Source organism: Lampetra planeri, chromosome 6 (genome assembly GCF_965212315.1).
Source record: "Lampetra planeri chromosome 6, kcLamPlan1.2.h2, whole genome shotgun sequence".
NCBI lineage: Eukaryota > Metazoa > Chordata > Hyperoartia > Petromyzontiformes > Petromyzontidae > Lampetra > Lampetra planeri.
In genome coordinates, this window is record NC_136112.1 from 6,420,939 (window position 1) to 6,442,960 (window position 22,022).

At 39.2% G+C, this 22,022-nt stretch overlaps 1 protein-coding gene across 7 annotated transcripts in view; it reads left to right on the forward strand.

Moving 5' to 3' along the window:
* The window catches only part of DEPDC5 (DEP domain containing 5, GATOR1 subcomplex subunit), a 46,480-nt gene extending 25,101 nt beyond the window's left edge, over positions 1-21,379 (forward strand). For 3 of the 7 annotated variants that reach the window (XM_078595370.1, XM_078595375.1, XM_078595372.1), the window contains exons 27-43: positions 177-343; positions 2,811-2,928; positions 3,361-3,528; positions 3,778-3,994; positions 5,371-5,540; positions 5,825-5,927; positions 7,503-7,574; positions 8,888-8,991; positions 9,324-9,410; positions 10,065-10,197; positions 13,178-13,286; positions 14,028-14,249; positions 16,277-16,446; positions 16,554-16,725; positions 18,909-18,969; positions 19,313-19,395; positions 19,948-21,379. In XM_078595370.1, the coding sequence (XP_078451496.1) occupies positions 177-343; positions 2,811-2,928; positions 3,361-3,528; positions 3,778-3,994; positions 5,371-5,540; positions 5,825-5,927; positions 7,503-7,574; positions 8,888-8,991; positions 9,324-9,410; positions 10,065-10,197; positions 13,178-13,286; positions 14,028-14,249; positions 16,277-16,446; positions 16,554-16,725; positions 18,909-18,969; positions 19,313-19,395; positions 19,948-20,237 (2,446 nt within the window). In that variant the 3' untranslated portion in view covers positions 20,238-21,379. The remainder of the gene's footprint in view (positions 1-176; positions 344-2,810; positions 2,929-3,360; positions 3,529-3,777; positions 3,995-5,370; positions 5,541-5,824; positions 5,928-7,502; positions 7,575-8,887; positions 8,992-9,323; positions 9,411-10,064; positions 10,198-13,177; positions 13,287-14,027; positions 14,250-16,276; positions 16,447-16,553; positions 16,726-18,908; positions 18,970-19,312; positions 19,396-19,947) is intronic. The other 4 variants (XM_078595374.1, XM_078595373.1, XM_078595376.1 and 1 more) reach the window with 4 other exon arrangements.
* Positions 21,380-22,022: the final 643 nt, after the last annotated feature.

Genomic DNA, 22,022 nt, shown 5'->3' on the forward strand with positions numbered 1-22,022 from the left:
ACACATCTAATGTGTTCCGCTTGTACAGAATTTACAGATACGGTATTCAAGTGACGTACATAATTTAGAAAATAATGTTCAATCTTGACCTATTTTACATTGCACCTAAAACACATCTTTGATTTGCAAGACTGCTGTTGGCATGGTGTGTATTTTGTCACCTGGCACCGTTGCAGAAGTGACGAGGAATGTGTCAAGAGGCTGACAGCGCAGCAAGTGTACGAGGAGTTTATCTCTCAGAGGTTAATGCAGGGCTACCAGCTGATTGTTCAGCCCCGCACCAACAAGACCAATGTGTCTACCCCAAGTCTACCATTGAGCAGCAGTCCACGTTTCACCAAAGGTGGGAGCATACGTACACTTGTGAAGGGCATATCTGGAGAGGTGAGTGGAGGAGCATTACTATTCTAGACAAGCATGGCTCAAATTTCAAGTGGATGTATAGTAGTGAAAGTTTTGGGTACATTTCTGGAAAAGTGATTACATGTAAGAGAAGTTCTTTTTTTAAACTAATGTTTTCATTTGAACATAATTATCCTTGCATAGAAAATCCAAATGAATTTTAGATATTGTCTGGCTATTATAGACTATATAAAAGCAATGAATTCAATGGCAACTGAAGCAGTCATCCAAACAAAAGCATGAATAAAGATGAGATTGCATGAAGAAAGCAACAAAATACAAATCAGGTTAAGATTCAGGTAAGGAGATTCATAGCATATATGTTTTAAAGATAGCATACATTAAGAAAGTATTAACCATCTTAAACTCGGTGACAACTTGGTTAGAATAACGAATGAAAATTACCTTGTGTAAATGATTGAAGAAGTTAACATAGAAGGCTTTACAGTTGGATTCCGGATGAAGGAGCAAAATAAATGTTAAGTTTCAACAGCGTTGATAACAATATAATTGTTGGATTAACTCAAGTGGATAATGTCGGAGCATGTGTACTTCGGGCAATTATTGAAGGTGCATACGGATGAAATTGTGAAATAGAGATGAACAAGAGCAGGATAGAGTGCCTTTTAAAATCTGAATTTGATAACGGAAAGCAGTTTGCCTGAAGAATAATATTTTCAAGAAGTGCGTATTACCTTTTAGACATGGTTCAGAAACACACTGATATAGAAGATGGAATGAAAGCTGAAGAGTACAGAAAGAACCACAAAATAGCTACATGCTTGGAAATACACAGAGGCAGAGGAACACAGATCGGAGAGTAATCATGTGATATATACATTATATTGACTGTTAAGGAAAGTTGACTTTGGCAGGATATATCGGGATAATGACTGATGGATGGAGCCAGGTTTTGGAATGGCAACCAATGGAGAGAACACATCCGAGAGGGCGATCATCACAGTGATGGACCATTGATATCAGCTCATATGCAGGAGTGAGATTAAATGTGGTATTGCCTTTCAATGAGGGAATGACGATGTAGTGATGAGGCTGTGATCCAGCAAATAAGTCCATGGCTAATGATGATGATTATTTTTTTAATTAACATTAAAGTTCCAACAATAGAACAAACATAAATGCAACATAAATGCAACAATTGCACTGCAGAAATTCGTTTTAACATACTTCGTTTTCATATATATGTATGTCCAGCCAAGGATTTGTGTTTGTAAAAAAAGTTCCTGGAAATTGGTGGCTTACCGATTTCGATTGGATTTGCCCATGGGTTTATGGCGATCTCTTATCAGTTGTTAAAAACCTCTTGAAAAGGCTGTCCATCATCGAAATCTCCCTGGCGCGACATGTTGCTCCATTAGCATAAAGGGTCACAGTTAAATTATCAGCACATGTGCACTTGGACAGATGGTTAGCCCGAACCTGATACACTCAGAGATTTCCCCCCCCACCCCCCCACCCCCCCCCAGGAAGCGTGATTACTCCAGCTTTGGGTTTTTTCACCTTATTTAAAATGCATTGGTAATACGTCTAACTCATATTCACCATCTCATTAGCAAATTATGCGTACAGCACTTGCATTATAAACAAAAGTTTGAATTGGCATCAATTGCAGCAGGAGACATGCTTGTAACCCGGGAGCTGAAAAAAATTCATGACAAATATAATTCGTGCTGAAGTTACAAGAGAGGAATAACAAAATAAACTGGGTGCAATCTGTTCATTAAATTTTTTCAAAAGAGTATTAATATTAAAGGAGTTTCTGCACTTCATACCAAATTAACTGATGAGATTGAGTGATATTCCTTAGAAAAATACTTCAATGTTGAGTCTACAAAGGAAAGTCAAGTTTGCAATTTGTGGAGAGCTGAAATAAGCAGGAATGTCTATCGGCCAATAAAGGTCACGGCTAACCTAAGTGGTTATTGATGTGGACAGTAGACATTCACAGGAATACTTCATTTATTGAACACTCTTTTGTATTTAGATTGATATTGGATTTGAATTAAAATAAATAGTGCACATTTATTGAGCTACAATCTGCAAAACCAGATGCTTTTAGTTCAATAATATAAATACATTTTGAGGGTCATATGTGGGCCTGGAGAATTTACTTGGGTTTAGACTATTGATCGGCCATTGTTTTTCATGTTTAAAAATCCCCCCTCTGTTACTTTTGTTCACATTCACTTCGTTTTGTAGGATAAAATATCACCTTTTATACGTGCTGCGTTTACACCTGTACTTGAGTGCACTGCCGTATGTTTTTTTTTTTCACTCAAGCAGCAGAGTGGTTGTGCAGTGGATTTCGTTGCGCTGATGCTTATTTCTTTAACACTGCACGAGCTTACCGATGCTTTTTCGAATTTGTTTTCAAAATGGATTTGAAGGGATTTTCTCCAGGGCACTGGTGGAGGAGGAGACCCACCACTGGCTCAGCATGGGTCGCAACCTGCACATGGTCTCTCTGAAGGACAAGAAGATCAGCGTCACACGATACTTACCGAAGTCAGTGCCAGAACTATTTTGAGAATTTTTAAAATAATGTAAAAAATATTACGCTACGATGACCATCCCATGTTACAGTAAAACCTTGGATTGCAAGCATAATTCGTTCCGGAAACGTGTTTGTAATCCAAAGCACTCGTATATCAGTTGTGATCATGTGACGCTCGGCAGACAAAGCGTATACGTACTACTTGTATTGGAAGACCTCGCTCGTTTATCAAATTAATATTTATTAAAAAAATTTGCTCGTCTTGCAAAACACTCACAGACCAAGTTACTCGCAATCCAAGGTTTTACTGTATTTATATTTTTCACTGGATATAATGAACCTTTAAGCTGTGTTTTTTTTATGATTTAAAGTATTGAAGACTGCACAGCTCGCTGTCATCTTCTCACAGCTTCCATGAGTTGTCTGCGTTCTTGTGTGTGCAGGCACCCATATGAGTCGGCCCAGTTTCCATACACGTACAGCCTCTGTACCCCACACTCGGATGGCGAGTTTCTTTCCTGCTGGGTAGAATTCTGCCACGAGCGTCTGGAGGAGTACAAGTGGAACTACCTTGATCAGTACATTTGCTCTGCAGGATCTGAGGACTTTAGGTAATCACAGCTTCTTATGCCTGCATATGCATCCCATGCTTGCATATTTGCACACAGTGTGTGTTGCCTTATGAACTCTGCTTAAAATTCCGCTGCTCTTGCATGTATGTTGAACTTCTTTTGCACCGTACATAGCCAACCGTGCTAATCAGGGGGTGCTCTTGCCCACCATCTTTTAACAATTGTATTTTTATTCTCGAGTTCGGTGCCAGTTTTGATTCAAAAAGCTGCTTTCCATTGTGCACTTAGTCTCATTGAATCGCTCAAGTTCTGGAGGACACGATTCCTGCTCCTCCCCGCGGCCACGGCACTCACGAAGCGAATCTGTGAGGGAGAGGAGCCTTGCAACAGCTACGAGTGGCAGCGAAGCGAGGACGAGGAGCTGCAGCTCATAGATAACTTCATCCGCTTCATGGAGAGCCTCAATCGCATGCGAAGACGCCACCGCTCCGACCGCATCATACGCGTAACTCTTCAGCACCGTGCACCGTTGTAGTGCCTTCGCAAGTTGGAACTATTGCAGCATTTTACAGTTACTTGCGTACATGTGTACGCTTGCATCCCTTTGTAATTAAATGTTAACATTTTAAATCCCACACCTGATAATTCTGCCCAACCGTTGATTACATGCACAGTTTTAGTATTTGAATATTGTAGGTAATTCTGTGAATGTAAAACATGTTTTTTTATTTAATTATCATTTTGATAATTTGTTGAATGTTCAAGATTGTCTGTAATTTGATCAGAAATATCAAGTTATTTTAAGATCCAGATTAAAACAACAACCCCCATGTATTGCAACATATTAATGCTTTACTGTTCACGGTAACAAGCATATTAAAAAAATTTTGCCTATTATATGTAGAAAAATATATATTTTTTGCTTCCAAAAATATTTTTCGTGAGTGTCCAACAAAGAAGCTTTGCTTCATTGGCCTTTGTGCCGTCACGGTTGGGTGAAGAGGCCGCTGGCTCTGCACATTTTTTTGCAAGATACCTGCAAAACAAGTCGAGATACACAAACAAATTCCCCACACCTTTGGCGTTTATGCCAATCAGATAGAATTGGTATTTTTAATGGCTAATCCATTATTTAACAGCTCTTAAAATTGAAATTGATTTTTGTAAGGTACAAGAACCTAACATTTTAAGCAATCTCTTTAAGTATTTTTCAAGGGTACATATTTTTCAGGAATAAATAATTGCACATTTAAACAAATGCATTTGTAATATGTTTCATCGGGTGCAACAGTAGTTAATAGTCATGTAAAGTTATGCAATTTTACCACCTTTTTTTAGACATGCTTACTGGTCTGGATCTTGCAAGGTTGCTACACTGGAAGAAAACTGGTTTTGTTTGCACGCTGGATAAAAGTGAAAGCTAGGATTTATGACTCGTCACTAATCGAAAGTGATATACAATATTCCACATTTATTAAAGCCGGCGTACTCCTTAAACTGACAAATGTTGCTTGCGCTCAAGTGTTCGCACGCTCTTGTGACTTGGTTGTTAAATTGATGATGATGGAGGTAAATAGTAATGATGGTTCCTGAAGTGTGAAGATTGTCGAGTTAATGTTGGTTATTGTATTTGAAACTGACAAATTAGTTGTCCCCATTACAAAGTTATCATGTATACTTGAACAAAAAAGTATTTTAAACGATGACATTTCCACTGGTGCTCCTTATGATTACTTTACAAAATAACTCATATTTTCGCATGCCTTGTATTGTTTTCATTTCCTTTTATTGATTTTGTTTTTACCTTTACCATGTAGTAATTAAAAACGAATACTTCTAACAACAGTGAATGCTAATTTTATAACTGCTTTATGGCCACAGAGACAACCGGATGGTATGGTTAAGATTCCTGCGTTGAAGCCGCCGGCGTCTGGTGCCTCCTGTGGGCCAAGTGTGGCGTCTATGATGGGCCAGGATCCCGGCAACCCAGTTAACATCAGAAAAGGCACATCTGCCCTTGCCGCTCTTCTGGAGATGGAGGCCATCCAAAGGTCAACACGCTCCAGGGAGCAGACTTTGTAGAAGCATTTAAAATAGCCACGGGAATCTTAGAGTTGTATTGCATTTAAATTATTGAACTGTAATGCTTGTATAACTTGCACATGCTTCCCATTTTCAATGCACTTAATAGACATGATTAAATTACCGTGTCCATAAACAAATTTACGTTTTTATTTAAAACAATATATTTTTTATATCCTTAAGTGAAATATATTCTTTAAGGGTTTTATTTACAGGGTGTTTGCCTATTTCATTGTGCCTGTTTGCTATGCAGGAGCGAAGAGGAGCGATACTCGGTGAATGCGATTAAACCTACCACAGACTCACAGCCTGGGGTTCCCAGTATGACCCCAACTTACCTGGACAGCCCCAGGAAGGTACTTGGAGAACATAAGGGCATCTCATTTCCATTTGAGAAAAGGCACATTTCCATTTTAGAAGTGTCACATTTCGACATGCCCCTTCACGTTCATAAAGAGTATTTAGAATTAATTTCTCGGAAGGTGCAATACTCACCTTAAAAATATAGCATTTTTATCATTTTATACCGATTATAAACACAAATGCAGCCAAAGCTAATCATGTTGATATTGCACCATAAGTGCCATGTTCCGGTACAGGAAGCTGCCAATCACAAGACTGGTGCAGTAGAGCTTGGCATTTCCTGCAGGAATCATATCCCAATTCCTATTACAAATCTGCAGAAATTACAATTTCAATTAATTGATTTGTCCAGGTCAACATCTCCATTCATTTCAACGGATTCTCACAGAAATTCTGGCCTGAAAGAGCCATTTATCTCAGCCGCATAGATGCAGGCAAGGGACTAGTTTGGGCTGGTCTCCATTAGGCCATTCAGAGCAAACAGGTACTTCGATCTTTCTTGAATGCCTCACTGATCGGAAAGAAATCTGAATAATTATATGCACTAGAAATACTATACTATTTAATGACAATTCTGGTCTATACTAGCCAACTGGTATCAGGGGTCAATTCCAGCCAGTATTAGAACCCCATTGAAATGTAATGCTTAGGAATCGCCCATAAGTAGTAATTGCTATTTTGGTCAATACTGTCTGGCTGGTGTCGGGGCTGATTCCAGCCAAGCCAGTATTGCTAAGAATTGCTCCCGTTTTATTAAGGTATCGGCCATATGTTTCAATGGCTATTCTACTCGGCTGGCCATGTCCCTACGGTTCCTGCCTTCCTGCTTAAATACCATATCGAGTTCTCCACAGCCTGCCCCTCCTCTCCCACAACAACCTCACCATGATTCTGTCTATCCCTTGATCCCATAACGAATGGTTATTTCCCATTCTTTTAGTTTGTTGTTCATCCCGCGCACCTCCGATTAGCACGGTTGGCTACGTACGGTGCAAAAGAAGTTCAACATACATTCTTTGAATGGAATCACAATTCTCGGCTAGAAATCGTGAGAATCACCCAGCTCTTTAGGGTGTGCGGTGATATTTGGCACAGCCCTGGTGTCAAGCGCTATAGAACATACGCTTTTAAGTGAAGCACTTTCAGATGCTCATTTATATTCAGGCAGCCACACGCGTTGGGCTTTGTAGAGAACAACTTGGTGGATGCTCTTACGGCATCATTTGTCGTTTGTCCGAGTTGTTTACTTTTCATTATCTGCTTACGTAGCTCCCTGGCAGAAGTATTCTGAGCACGATTGTTTTGTTGGCTTGGGTGAAATGCGTTGATGATGCTATGGATATTGTTTTACTTCATTTCCCATTATTGTGCTTTGACCCTTTGTATCCTCATGTTATTTGTTCTTGTGTCTGTTTTACTACGCTTACTACTGCGTCTTTGAAAATGTATTGACGTCTACTATTTTTTTTTACTATATAATGTATTTATGTTTTTCCCATTTCCAAGCACCTTTCTCTTAGTATCTTGCAATATTTTCTTTCTCTGTCCGTGCACTGGCTGACACTCAGGAGGGAAGTTTCTTTGCCGAGGTAGTGCGAAGTCCTCGCTCTTCTTCCTCCTCCTCTTCTTACCACACACAGGTCAGTCAATGTTTTAAGCCACACGTCCATTGCTTAAAAAAGGGAGAAGATTTGGCATGCACCAGTCATGAAAGGGTGCGACACAGTGGTGAGATGTTAACTTCCTCGCTTGGTATACAGGAGGTTGTGGTTAAGATCCCAACCCTGACACCTGTGTATTTGGAGTTTGCATGTTCTCTCCCCCCCGTGGTCGTGTGGATTTTTCTCCTGGTCCATTTTATTTGGCTGCTATAAATGTCCACGTAATAAGCCACTTCGTTGAGCAATCATTCTTGGTCGGGTAGCTTCTGCAAAATAGCTACATAGCTCAGTAGATCTTACCTGGTAAATAAAAAATAGAATATAGTATGTTTTTGCCTGTCAAAAGCTACTGAGTAGTCACAGTTGTGAACCTATAATAATGTTACAAATACTTTACAAGCAAGTGGGGATGCATCTTTTTTTTAGGTTTGTCCATGTATTCAGATACATGGCTATTGTGTAAAGGATTTTATTATATGAGGAGTGTTATGAAATCACCGGTTTCACAAAGGGATGTACGACCCCTCTCGCCCCTGGTAAGTATTTGGCCATGTCTATTCCTTTTACAAATGTTTGCTGCTATGCTGACTGAAGTTAATCTGGTGATACGAAAGGATTGGTTCGCCATTGGTTTGTGTCTTTTTTTGGTTGAATGTATTAACCGTTCATGTAATCTTGTTATGTAAAAAATTATGCATTTTATGTTTCTAGATAATAAATTATAACTGTTTTCCGAGTAATGCGTTGTTCCTTACGTAATTGATTTGGACGTTTATTAACAGCATGTTTACACCTATAAGCTGATGTGTCTGCATGTTTTATTGCCGCTGTGAAATATCGTGATCTTTATTGGCTCAGTTTCATTCCAAGGTCATACAGTTCAGTCTGGCAATGCTGCAGTGCCACTAGCTGGGTGACTGTTGTAACTGCAGCTCTGGTCACTGTTTCAATATTGTATTTCAATGTTAAATCACATTAACGCACCTTGTTTGATAAAGTATTCATTAACGAGAGCAAAAGGCAACTATATTTCTTGATGTAGGTAAATGTGTAGCACAGTGTTCTGTTTAATATTTCCAACGTCTTCTATAGTTGAAAGAGTGTACAATATGTATGAGTTTAATTTTCGATTTAAAGCTTTCGTGACTGCAGGGATTCATCTTCTTGGTTATTTCGGTAAAGTCACGTGACTTTACCGAAAGAACCAAGAAGATGTATGAGTTTTGCAACCATATTTTGAACATGGCTCATTTTCATCATATCTAAAGCACATGTAAATATGTTTTCTGCAGCAGTCGATAACGGCAGACGTGGCAGCAGTGACCGTGACCTATGCTGATGGAAGTGTGATTGCTTCCAACGTGCATGGAGAGCAGAGTTCAACAGGGGACAGCAGGTAACAATTGATTCAAATAGATAATCGTTTTACTTCAACTTAAACATGTGTTCTCCTTTAAAGCAGTTCCAATACTATCTTGACTTATTAATTCACTTGAAAAGTTCACTACATTCAGATCTACGGCGCATTGTGATATATGGACAAAATGGCCCTTACAAATGAAAAGTATCAGTATCCGAGTAACTATTACATATGGCAAACCACTTGTGCAGATAGACGTATCAATCTTGCGAGGCCACTTGATGAAATAGGTTTTAATGTTTCTTGTATTAATGCTCAGCGTGGCTGGGATGTGTTGCTAATGCTGTGTACGCGTGTTGTTTTCAAAGCAGTTTGGCTCAACCAGCAGTACTGCCTGATGGTAATGGTGGCCATGCTTACCTACTCAATATTCTGGACGCCATGAAACATCCTAAGTGAGTCGATTTTATCTTCACATAAAGGATATCGAGACACTTGTATTTTACGTCTGCATATTGATACAACTGCCCATTTCTTTTGTGGAAATAAGGGCTCTGACATTAAAGTAAGTAATATTCTTACGAACATATGCAACTAATTATTTGCTGATGCTACATTGGTGCAAAAATTAACACAAAAAAAATCTACACATTGGTCAATAATACTGCCTTAAAATAAAATTACACACTAGGTGACATTTTTGGCAATGGCCCTTCATAGCACGTCATTGTTTTGTGCTATGAAGGACCATTGCCCATCTATCATAATATTTTGTCTTTTCGGTGCAGTGTTATTGACTAACGTGAGTTTCTTTTACATATGTAACTATTGCCTTCATCACTTATTAAACCAGCATACAACCAAGAGACCTGTGAGCCATTGTTGTGAATGATAGCAGAAATAACTTGGGTATTTCCATGTGGTTTACAGCATAGTTTCCATTATTTTGCAGCTAAAAATTGCCATGGGAAAGAAAGGCTACGTGGCGTACAAGATAATGTCATTGCAGTGATAATTGGGTTTCATGAAAACGATTTTGAAGACCCTGATACACCGACTTCCAATTTGTCTATATCATAAAATATAATTTTTCTTCCCTTGTTGCCTAGTACTGGAGTGCAGTTCCTTTCAGAACAAAAGGGTTTGCCAACAAATTGCTTCATCAGCGCTGAAGCTGTGCACTGGGTGATGAGCACAGTGGAGGGAATGGTCAACAGACAGTGTGCGGTGGATATATTGCAGGTACGAGGAAGCAAACGATTTGTCACTAAGATGCCTCCGATTTTAACAATTCGGCAGTCATTTTGGTGCAATTTGTTGTTAGATTTTATATTTGATTCAATTTTAAATATCCAAGAATGTGTACACTCAAGACTTGTAAGCTTAAAATAAGGCATGATCTGATGCATTCATTCATCATGTGAAACCAGTTCTGATGCTTAAGATACATTAACTTAATTGTGTGTGTAAGACATGCACATGGTATGTCGATTTGTCGATCTTTAGTGAATAAAAATAATAGTGACTGTTTTATTTATGATCTTTGGCAATTCTTAAATAGTAGTCCAGACAATTATATATCCAGTTGCTTTGCACTCCCTGCATTATAAGTGAAAACAGTTCACCTGAAATTATAGAAATTGTCTCTAGTAATGTAATTGTGCAAATCTTTTGCATATTTGTCTCAATTATACCATAGGGTTTGTGTGTGTGTGTGTGTGTAATGACGTGCACCTCCAATTAGCATGGTTGGCTATAAAGAGTGCAAAATAAGTTCAACATACATACAAAGCATCTTTGGTCTACACTTCGAGGTCTACTTCTAAACCACAACAAATATAGTCTCTGAAATGGTTTTAGAGGTGTTCTTGAATTGTGTTTTGCATTTTCTTTTTATTGTGTGCTACTAATTATCACCATGACACCATGGAAAAATAAATTAGGTATGCAGGACTAAATATGAATTGTTCGTGAAGGAAACTGATTTTAAATATTTCCATCATGTGCTTTCGATTGTCCAGCAACTCTGCTGTTCAGAGGATCTGCTGGTATTGGGTATTTTTTCAATTCTGACTCCGTTATGACACTGCTGCTATGGCCAGTTTTCAGAAACACTGAAAAATAGTCTTCTAAAATAATTAATCAGTAAAATTCAAATCTGATCACTATATATTCATTATTTGTACATTACAACCGATTAGTATTCACGAGAATTGTACAGAAATTGGTGGTGCAGAGGCTTTGCATACTGTGCCATGTACAACCTGAGTTTGATTCCCAACCATGGCTAACTTCAGTGGTGAGCGATATTTGAACCAGTGCTCGGGTCGTTGACTAACCAATACCTGTCAACCCATATGGTTTCATCTTCTTAGGTTTTTTCGGTAAAGTCACGCCATACAAATATACAAACACAGACAAAATTTCAACCGTGATGATGGGTACAAACTTAGTAATCATTGGAAAGATGTTATCAACCACGCAAAAAAGACTTAATCACAAATTTTTTGGACCATCTTATCTGACAGGCACTATTTTACTGTACTTTACCGAGTGTTAACATCCCCAGTTATTTTAACAGTACTCTCTTCATTGTTCAGCCAGCATTGGTATAAACATGGGCATTTTCGTTCTTTTGTCTATCATGTGTATCAGACCCCCCACTCCCCCTCTCTCTCCATTGTGTTGGCGTGTGCAGTAATTGGCCGCTTGCGCACAAGCGCTTCCACGTCCGTCGCCCACCCTTTTGGCCTCGCCCCCCCCCCGCCCCCCCCTCCCTCCCGATACGTTCCATTCATTGGCTACCATAGTCTGATGAGCTCCCCCTAAGTTTGTACCCATCATCATTTTCGTTCTTTTGTCTATCATGTGTATTAGACCTCCCCCTCCTCCTCTCTGCCCATTGTGTTGGCGGGTGCAGTGGCTGGCCGCTTGCGCACAATCGCTCCATTGTGTTGGCGTGTGCAGTAATTGGCCGCTTGGGCACAAGCGCTTCCACGTCCATCGCCCACCCTTTTGGCCTCGCCCCCCCTCCCTCCCGATACGTTCCTTTCATTGGCTACCATAGTCTGATGAGCTCCCCCCTCCCTCTCCCTCCCCCCTCCCTCTCCCTCCCCCCTCAACTCGCTTTTAAGGGATTACATCTTGAATCATTGCCTCACTTGATACAGCTAATCTGGCTGTGACGGTCCCACCTGATGACGGAGACTTGTGTTGCCTCCGAAACGTCGTGATTTTTGTTTTTATTTTTATTTTTTTATTTTATTTTACTTTCTACGTGACTTTACCGAAAAAACCTAAGAAGATGATTCCTTGCAGTCACGAAAGCTTCAAATCTAGAACCATATGGTTTCCCCGTATTCTTGTACAGGGAAAATTGAGTTTTCAGGTCCATACGGTGTACAGCCGTTTCAATACGGGCAAAAAAAAAGTCTATTTGTTTGTATTTCTCCCTTGCGATGGCTCTTTGTAGAATGAAAATTGAGATTTATAAGGGCACGCAGTGACCAATAAGGTCTGAATTGGTCTGTAATAAGATAGGCACTGATGATGGGTTGACAGGTATGGTAACCGACACTGACTAATGTGGTGAAGTTAAACTAAGCTAAATCACGACGTTTCGGAGGCAACACAAGCTTCCGTCTTCAGGTGGAACCGTTATTTTTTTTTTACCTACGTGACTTTACCGAAAAAAACCAAAGAGCATGCATCCTTGCAGTCACGAAAGCTTCAAATCTAGAATTAAACTAAGCTATTAAACTATTTTTTTATTTTACCAAGTAAGGCCCACTGAGCTATATAGCTATTTTTCAGAAGTGACCTAGCCATAAATTATAGCTCAACTAAGCGACTTATGTGGAAGTTAATAGCAGCCAAATACTCTGAGTATCGTTAAACAACCCCTAAAACCAACACGGCATGAAGAAAACTTCAATGATTTGAAGAAAACGCTTGAAAATATTGTCCTATTTTATGCTTATGGAGCAAACAAATATATTGTATAAAATACATAAAAATGCTACAAGACAGTAGAAAAGACAAAATTACTGATTGTTGAATTGAAACTCGACCCAAATTTATGACAATCATAAATAGTCCAATATATGTTATTTTATATATTTATCATTGTACTAGAATAAAGTCTCATACACACTGAATTGGTTCCATTATTTTAATCAACTTTAAATATAAATTAATGTCTTTTGGCCCTTTTTCGTTTCAGAAAATGTTGGACGATCAACTAATCTCACATGCATCTGGAGACACGTTGCGAGCTTTTATTTACGGCTTCTATTTCTACAGAGTGGTGACTGACACCGACACGGATAAGGGTACGTGCGTCTCATTCCCTTGACCCCGTAATCTTGATGCTTTGTGGCAAATGTAACCTACATCAAATTGAATAGACATTTGAAATGCTTACTGGGGCCACTAGGAGGCAGTAGTTGCATAGTGTTGGGTTATATTGTAATGCATGTTGAACTTCTTTCACACCCTAAGTAGCCAACCGTGCAAATTAGAGGTGCAGGGCGGAATGACAAACACACAAAGTTAGTTTTCAAATTAGATTTGAAAGTGCATAGCTCCAGTGGCTTCCTATAATGTGCTGATTAAAGCACACCAGGATAACATGACTGCAGTCAGTCACTGACATGTTAGTGTCTACGTATAATAGGATGCTTATGAAAAATATTAACTCGCCACCAAGCTTTGGTAATTGTTCATTCTTGTCATGTATCATTCTAAGCCATGTGTGACAGCAGATGAGAGTTAACTGTTCTCACACTTCTTATTGTGTGGGTCCTGCTGTCGCAACACACATGCAGTTATATAATCAGTCCAGGAGGAGCTCAAACAGAGCTGAATCCATAGTGCTGGCACATTTAAATTAAACTGTAACCATCTCAGCATGTCACTATCAAAGCAGAAATTAAAGGGACCGTGTTAGCATTGATCTGATTTTAACTTGTCATGTTTAATCTCACCACCTCGGCTTCTCTCTGCCTGCTGCGGTGTAGGTTTACAGTTTTGTTGTTCATCTGCATTGTCCAACCCCTTTTCTCCCTGGGTAGTTTCGTCGTACGGGAACCGAAGCACGGCCAGCGCTGCCTACGACCTGGCCCTGTTTCAGAAGAGTTGGTTCGAGGTGGCGTTCCCGATAGAGGAGTCGATTCACTCAAACATCCCCACCTTCCTGCTGCCCTGGTTGCCCAGCCGCCCCACGTCCTATGCCAGTCGCCACAGCTCCTTGAGCCGTAGCTTTGGTGGACGCAGCCAGGCTGCTGCTTTGCTCGGTACATTTCTACGTGTTTATAGGACGGCACCGCCAGCACACGTTAATATTTGATCTTTGTACGGCAATATAGTCCATCTGGTAGCCAAAGGGCTGCCTAAGAGGATGACAATCTGCATGCGGTCCACTTGTATCATATATATTTATGGAGAGAACTAATGTCATTACATTGGACAAATAGCAAAGTTAACATTGATGATCATGGAATGTGCACCAGATAACAGCAATGGAAACCACACGTAAAGCATGATTTTTATGTTTAATGTATAGCCCTTTGTCAAGCCACTGCTTAATGAAGGCCTGCTCACACCGTGCCAGTCATGAGAGTTGTTTTACCATAATTCACCACACTGGTCAGTTTGAAGGGGGGGGGGATTCCAAAGCTGACCGGTTCAGATATCAAATGTCACTCGCCACTTTTCGGCATGCCCCCAGGTTCATAGCACACTGCCTAAAGTAATGCACCACCACCCCACTTACACATTCAGTGTAATAGGATTTCATTGGATGTATTGATATAAAAGCAAAAAAAACATTCATAGTTGAGAATTAATCTTTGCTATTCTAGTATTCGAAATGTTAATTGTACACAAACACATTAAATCTTGACTTAAAGCTTTCGTGACTGCAAGAATTCATAGATAGCAAAAAGAATAGCAATTAAATAATTAATAATAATACAAATTAAAAAAAACATTTTTATAAAAAATATCACGACGTTTCGATCACAACACAAGCAATCGTCATTTTTTTCTCCTGATGACGATTGCTTGTGTTGTGATCGAAACGTCGTGATATTTTTATATATTTTTTTTTATTATTGTATTTTTTTTCTATCTACGAGACTTTACCAAAAGACCCAAAGAATAATAAACATTGCAATGCATTATAAAGTTACGAAGAAGTATTTAATAACTGCCACTATTTTATGACTTTAAACTCACATGGCACAGTGTGCATTAATGAAAAAGTATCCATCATAACGTGCATGGGTGTGTGGTCTCCATGACGCGCACATGCGCAGTCATGCATTTCCAAGCTATCGTATGTCAATGTTGCTTTCACTAGGTCTCTATTACATAGAGATTATTCTTTAGGATTAATGGTGCAGGACATATACTCTCGGAGGGTGATATAAACCACATTGTAAAGGTTACACTATCCTGTAAATACATACATTAAAATATTTACCTTAAAGTATACTGCAATAGTCGGGTATACAGTTTCTGCTTCAATGAATTAGCACAACGTTAATTATACATTGGATTTTTTTACCCTCAGTATTGCCTGAAGATTTGCCTAAAAAAAATATTCGGTAAACAAACCTGTATTTTTAATTAATGTGATATGCAATCTGATATGCAATCTGATATACAACTGCATGTTTGTGGGAAGAAAATGGCAGTGCAGCACAATCCATTGTTGTACTGTACTTCTGTGATTCTGCATAAGTTTCCTTTGTTCACAATGCACATTATCTCGTGTGGTGAAGTATGGTCAAATTTGCATCATGACCTGCATGGCATGTGGAGGGCCTCTTCCAGCAGTGGATTGACAACAGGGCTGCATGATAATTGTTTTTTTACCCTTCTATCTGGCAACAAAACTGACACCTTTTTTACAAGGAGTCACGTGCACTCACGTGCACTCACGTGCGCCTTTTGGCGTCATCTGGTCCAACCCATGTGAGACCAGGCTCTAAGGAAAGCTGTCTCGGGTGTGGACCAATCAACTTCAAGGACAGTGCATACATTATCAGTTATGTTTTTTGTTTGCATTATGACTGCAGGTATTGTGCTCTATGCAAACATGACTCCTTGTAAAAAAAGGTGTCAGTTTTGTTGCCAGATAGAAGGGTAAAAAACCAATTATATTTTTTACTGGCAAATGAGGTTCCAATGGTGTAACAGGGCTGCATATACGTGAACAAAACCGCAATTTATGCTGGTAAATCGTCCAGACGGTTTTCAGGATCTTGAAGGTATATGTGTATTATTAATGTGCGTTTGGTATTGTTGTGTGGCACAGCATGCACTGTCCCTGAACAGAAGACAGTAACACTGGAGGTTGATGTCAATAATCGCAGCGACCGTTTGGAGTGGTGCAGCTGCTATTACCATGGGCAATATTCCTGCACCGGCGCCTTTGAGCTGAAACTTCAGTGGATGGTGGCCACAGCGGCTGTGCTTTTTGACATGGTAATGACTCCACATCGCCTGTAGTCTTACACAGCCATATCAGCAGGAAAAAAAAACCGGCATGCGCAGTGCATTTCAATTAATTTAACCCTATGTTTTGGCGACAGGTTCAAGGATGGTGCCGGAAGGCAACGTCCTGTGGGTTTCACCTTGTTCCGGCACTCGATGGACCCTTTGCACTTCCAAGTTACCTGTATGGAGACCCCCTGCGTGCCTCCCTTTTTGTGCCTCTTTCAGTCGGCTGCTTGATCACAGAAGGGAGTGATCATCTCTTCAGTGGTTAGTCACCGTGTTCCTTTTTTGCGTCGCAGACTTTCAAGGTGTAGCGATTATTTTAAAGTGTCAATATACACACCGTTCTTGTAAATTCAATGCAGGGTGTTTTATTAATTCATGGATGTGTAAAAACTAATACAAGTAATACAAAAATGTTGTGATTGTTTAAATTAACAAACCTCATCTGTCCAGGTCCAAATAGGTAATGAACCATACCTATTACTGTTAATAAAACCCATGAATTAGGATTGTCCTAAGAATGTATTGGATTTAGAAATTTACATTTTTCAGATGGTTTGGTATGTTGTCAGTGACATGGGTTACTGCCATCACTTATAAAGCACATTTAGTTTGTGTGTAAATATGTTTGGTTCTGATAATAGGTTTTTCCCCTTTTTTCTGGCAACAAAACAGGTGTTAAGATGTTACAACACCAAACTGAAACCTTTTACAAAGACTCATGTCTGCATTAACCACAATGCTTGTGGTTAGAATGCAAACACACAAGTATTGTGGTTAATGCAGATATGATTCCTTGTAAAAGGTTTCAGTTTGGTGTTTTAACATCTTAACACCTGTTTTGTTGCCAGAAAAAAGGGCAAAAACCTATTATCATATTTTGGTACTGGCAAAGGAGATCCCATGATGTTTGGTTCTTTATTACCCTTCAATACAAATATAAAATGTGTTTTACAATATTTAAATGATATTTTATTTGCAGCAGTACCAATTTATACAGCAGACTGCTTAGCGTGACCACGTATAACGCTGATTCGTTATAGCGCTCTTTGTCTTGGGAGAAAATGTTTACAAAAAATTAATATCCCAAAAACGACAATTCACTTTAGAGGGAGAACACGCGCCCGCAGCCATATTTGTTTACATTCACTCAGCGAATGAGAGTGATGTACGCTCTGAGGCAATCGGCACCCCATCCTATGTGATCAATTATCACGATTCATAGTCTCGATTACATTTTCTTAAATAGATTTGTTATTCAGAATAGAATCTGAATATTTATACTGGAGGAATTTGATGGGCTTGTAAAGCTTTTTTTCACCGATGTCCAGTAGATATTATTCAATGTTATTACAGTATGCCCTGAGCTATGCCGGGCTCACTGGATTTTAAAACACACACCATCTTCCTTGCAATAGCTCCTCAAACCTTATCTCCCCCCACTGCCATGTAGGAGTACAGTAGAATGCACCCGAAAGTACAGTACATCATACTGATGTTATTCAATGTATTTTCATTCGTAAAAACTAATATTTACCATCCGTATTATCACTTTTACCGATAATCCAAAGGAAGCCCTCAAATATTGCTTGTACGTAATAAGTAACGGTGTCGGGAACGCATCCCCCTATATACAATGGTATAATGACCTCTTTTAGCACTGATTCGTGCTTGTTTCTACAAGAACTCACATTTGAGCGCTTAAGGGAAGTCGGCTTTTTTATATTTGACTCGAGAAGCCTCTGGACATTTTGTTGTAGTGATTAAAGGAGGACTAAAATCAGCTAAGCACTGAAAATGTTAAATTCTTTGATCCATTTATCTGAAATTGTCCTCTCTTTTTTTCCCCAAAATGTGCCCCTTACAATACCTACGATAATCACCCAGGAATGTCTTTCCGAAATGCTCTTTACGTCACTCCACATCGACCAGCCCCCTCATTAATATTCATGAGCAGGTGACGTCCTTCAAATGGACCCTCCCCCCTCCATTCATAATAATTAGTGGCTGACGTCACTCCACATGGGGGGCCGATGCGCCTGCCCCCTCCGTCAACTTACAACCCTCACTACGAAGGCAGAACCCTCACGTCACGCGATCTCCGTAACGCTGTTGAGACATCAAAGTAAAAAGGACAAATTGCACACGCATTAATGCAATGTATATCACGTCGCGGGTCTGCTTTTTCGCTTGCAAGTTTCAGTTACTTATAACCTACAGCTAGCCTTAATTATCAATGTTTATTTCATTGAGAAATTATATCACTTATGTTTTCAAGAATTATAACTGCACCAAACTAAAAGTGCAGATGGGTCAGCCCAAGGAGACTTTCAAATAGATGTGGATTGAGAATGGCTTATGGTAACAAACATAAAACTACTAATGCAATTGCTTTTGTTATTTACTGTCTAATTTTTGTAAAGTAAATGTCTTGCACTTCACTGCAGCATTTGACCAAGAGACATACATGGACAGAATGCATCTCTTCCAAGAAGCCATTCTGGCTAGGTAAGCCTCTAATGGTTAGCACACTGGACATAGGTCGCCGATTCAAATCCATCTTCTGGCACGGCAGTGGAGAATTGTCAATTTCCTTAAATTCTTCCCCCACCTCTGTCAACGCATCAGTATAAACGGGGTATGCTACATTTTGTGTATCAGCAGATCACGTGCAATAAGGTATAACGTGTAGATATTTCCACGTCTTTATTAAGTATGATCAGCATGGAAGAGTAGTCAATTTCAAAGCCACCTGCACAATAGTTAATGGTAATTTACACGATGTGAGTATTTAAGTTTTCAATCATTCGATGTATAATACCTTGTGCTATTACCTATGCTCTGGTTGCAGATTTGGTTTCATTCAAGACAAATACTCAGCTGCAGCATTTAACTTCCCAGCGGAGAGCCGGTCACAGTTTATACATGTCACAGGTAGAGTATAAAATGGGTTTCATTCACATTACAGTGATTCTCAAAGGTTCCCCACAGTCCATCTAAAATGAATGAAAAGATTCATTGAAAATGTGTGCTGCAATCATTATTTAGTTTCATACAATTCCCATAACCAGCAGGTAACATTATTTCAGCAAAAAAGAGCTTTTTTTTATAAGAATAGGTTTTACCCTTTCTGGCAATAAAACATCTTAACACCTGTTTTATCGCCAGAAAGGGTAACATTTCTTATATTTTGATACTGGCAAAGAGCTTTTCTCTTTATGTTTATACTGAAATGTGGTTTCTACTAGTGTCCCATGAAAATGTAAATTTTTTCAAAAGCATTAAGGCGCCAGCTAATTTGAATCAAATGGCTATGAAGTGCAATACAATTGAATTTGTAATTCATACCTGGATTCATATTCAGACCCAATTAAGCAACCAATGTACAATTCAATAAATCATTGGTATATGCAGCTCTGGTTTAAATATTGATCTCTCATCTCACAAACATCCGTCAATGTGACTGTATTTGCGGCATTTGTGTAGGCGTGGCATTTGTCCAGCTTCCATACGTGAAACGCAAGCATCCCTCGGGTCAGCAACGGCGAAGAAGAAATTCTTTCTCATCGACAACGCCTGCATCTCTCCCTGAAGAAAAGCTTGGCTTTTGCTGGGCAGCCAATGGCATGTTGACCAAAAGCTGGCGCTCAGGAGCAACTGGTGATGAGCGCTTCCCAGACAAGCTGCTTCGTGACTTTTCCGAATTCTGTGCAAACAAAGACAACCGTCTCTTGCATTACTGGCAAAGCTGCTTGGAAAATGGAAGTGCTCCATGAATCTCCATAGCATCTTCCCTCGCCAGTACTTTATGCAATTGTTGAGGCCATGACATTGCCAAGTGATGTGTGCAGGTGTAAGTAGAATGTACCATATAGTGAAAAACTTTGATTGCACCTTGTCAGTTTGCTGGAGCCTAGAGGATACGTAATCAAAAACCTAAAAAGGCAACCGATTTTTACTAAGCGACTATCAAACCATTTATGGAATATAAAGTAAAACCCAAATAACACGCGTTGATATGGGGGGGGGGGGGAAATATCGCCGATTGTGGAAGAAAACGGTGCGTGATTTAATAAATAGGTGAAAACTTTGCTGATAAAGAGGGAAGCGCCAACTCGTTACGAGCGGATAAATTAATCCGCAATTCGCAGATTCATCTTCTTGGTTCTTTCGGTAAAGTCACGTAGAAGGGAAATAATAAAATAATAAAAATAAAACAATAATTCTCACGACGTTTCGGCCACATCGCAAGCAGCCGTCAGGTGAAGACCAGGTCTGTCGGGAAGACAGCGTCTGAATGAAACAGCCCAGGCTTGGAGCGTTTATTTAACTTTTTCTAAGACCCAAATGGCACAAAGCTGCCATATGGATTGATATCCAAGTCTAAAAAATGCTAAATTATCTCCTAAATAAATTACGTAAACACAGCTTGTCTGCAGGTACGAAAAACAAACTTGCGTTTCCCTGAAGTTTTCCGTTAACCCCACCCACTTCAGTTTATGTCCATAGAAGCATTTTCAATGGTTAGTCGTGAACCGCCAATAATCTGAATTTTACAGGGATTCACAAATTATTGGATCCAGGATTATTGGAGTTCTGTTCTGTATAGTAGATAAAGCAAGGTAATTATCAATTGTAAAGATTGTAACAGGTAGGGTTCATAGGATATTTTTGAAAAAAGGATTCCAGAAAAAAATATTTCGTTTGAAATCACATTGTTTACATGCAATTCATGTTTCAAATGCGTGCAGGTGCTGTCACATTCAAATATGTTAAGACTTATGAAAAATGTAATGTATTCAGAACGTGAATTAGATTTTTTTTCTCATTGTTAAAAGAAGCAGTTGAATTCACTCGCTTGCAGTGGTAAGTGTACTATTGTCATGTATTAAAACAATAAATGCACATTTTCCCATGACGATTTGCCTCCGAAATTCTGGCATAGGAAGTGGCTCATTGTTTTCTGTTCCTTGAACAAAATGTATACATTTATGAAAGTTTTGTTGTATTTTATGCAGGTAAAACTATTCGTAAGTTTTAGTCCCGATTGTTAAATATACATGTACTCGCAATTTGAATATCCAAATAATAAAATGATTGAGCATCTGCGTTGATAGTCAACCAATGGAAATTAAGGCTAGCTGTAGGTATGTAGAACGTCTTGTGCCACGTACGTAGCCAACCGTGCTAATCGGAGAAATGACTGAAGAACCTAATAAAGGCAGCAAAATTGAACTTCAGGTGGAATTGAAAGAAAGGTTACAAAAAGGAAGTTTTCTAAACACATGAAGAAAATTGAAGAGTTGCAATTGGGGAAAAACAATATGTATAGGACAATTGTTGAATGCAGGACCGGTGAGCAAGAGCAGATTTAGGGCCCTTTGGGAATAGTTAATTAGGTAATGAATAAAAAAATGTCAAAATATGCCTCGAGAACAAAGTGTTTTATTCTGTGTGCAATGCCTGCTATGGCAAATAATGAAAATCAAGAACGCTGACACTAGAACAAATGAGAACTGAAAAGAAGCATATATATTTTTCATGTTTTTTCCAATGTATTG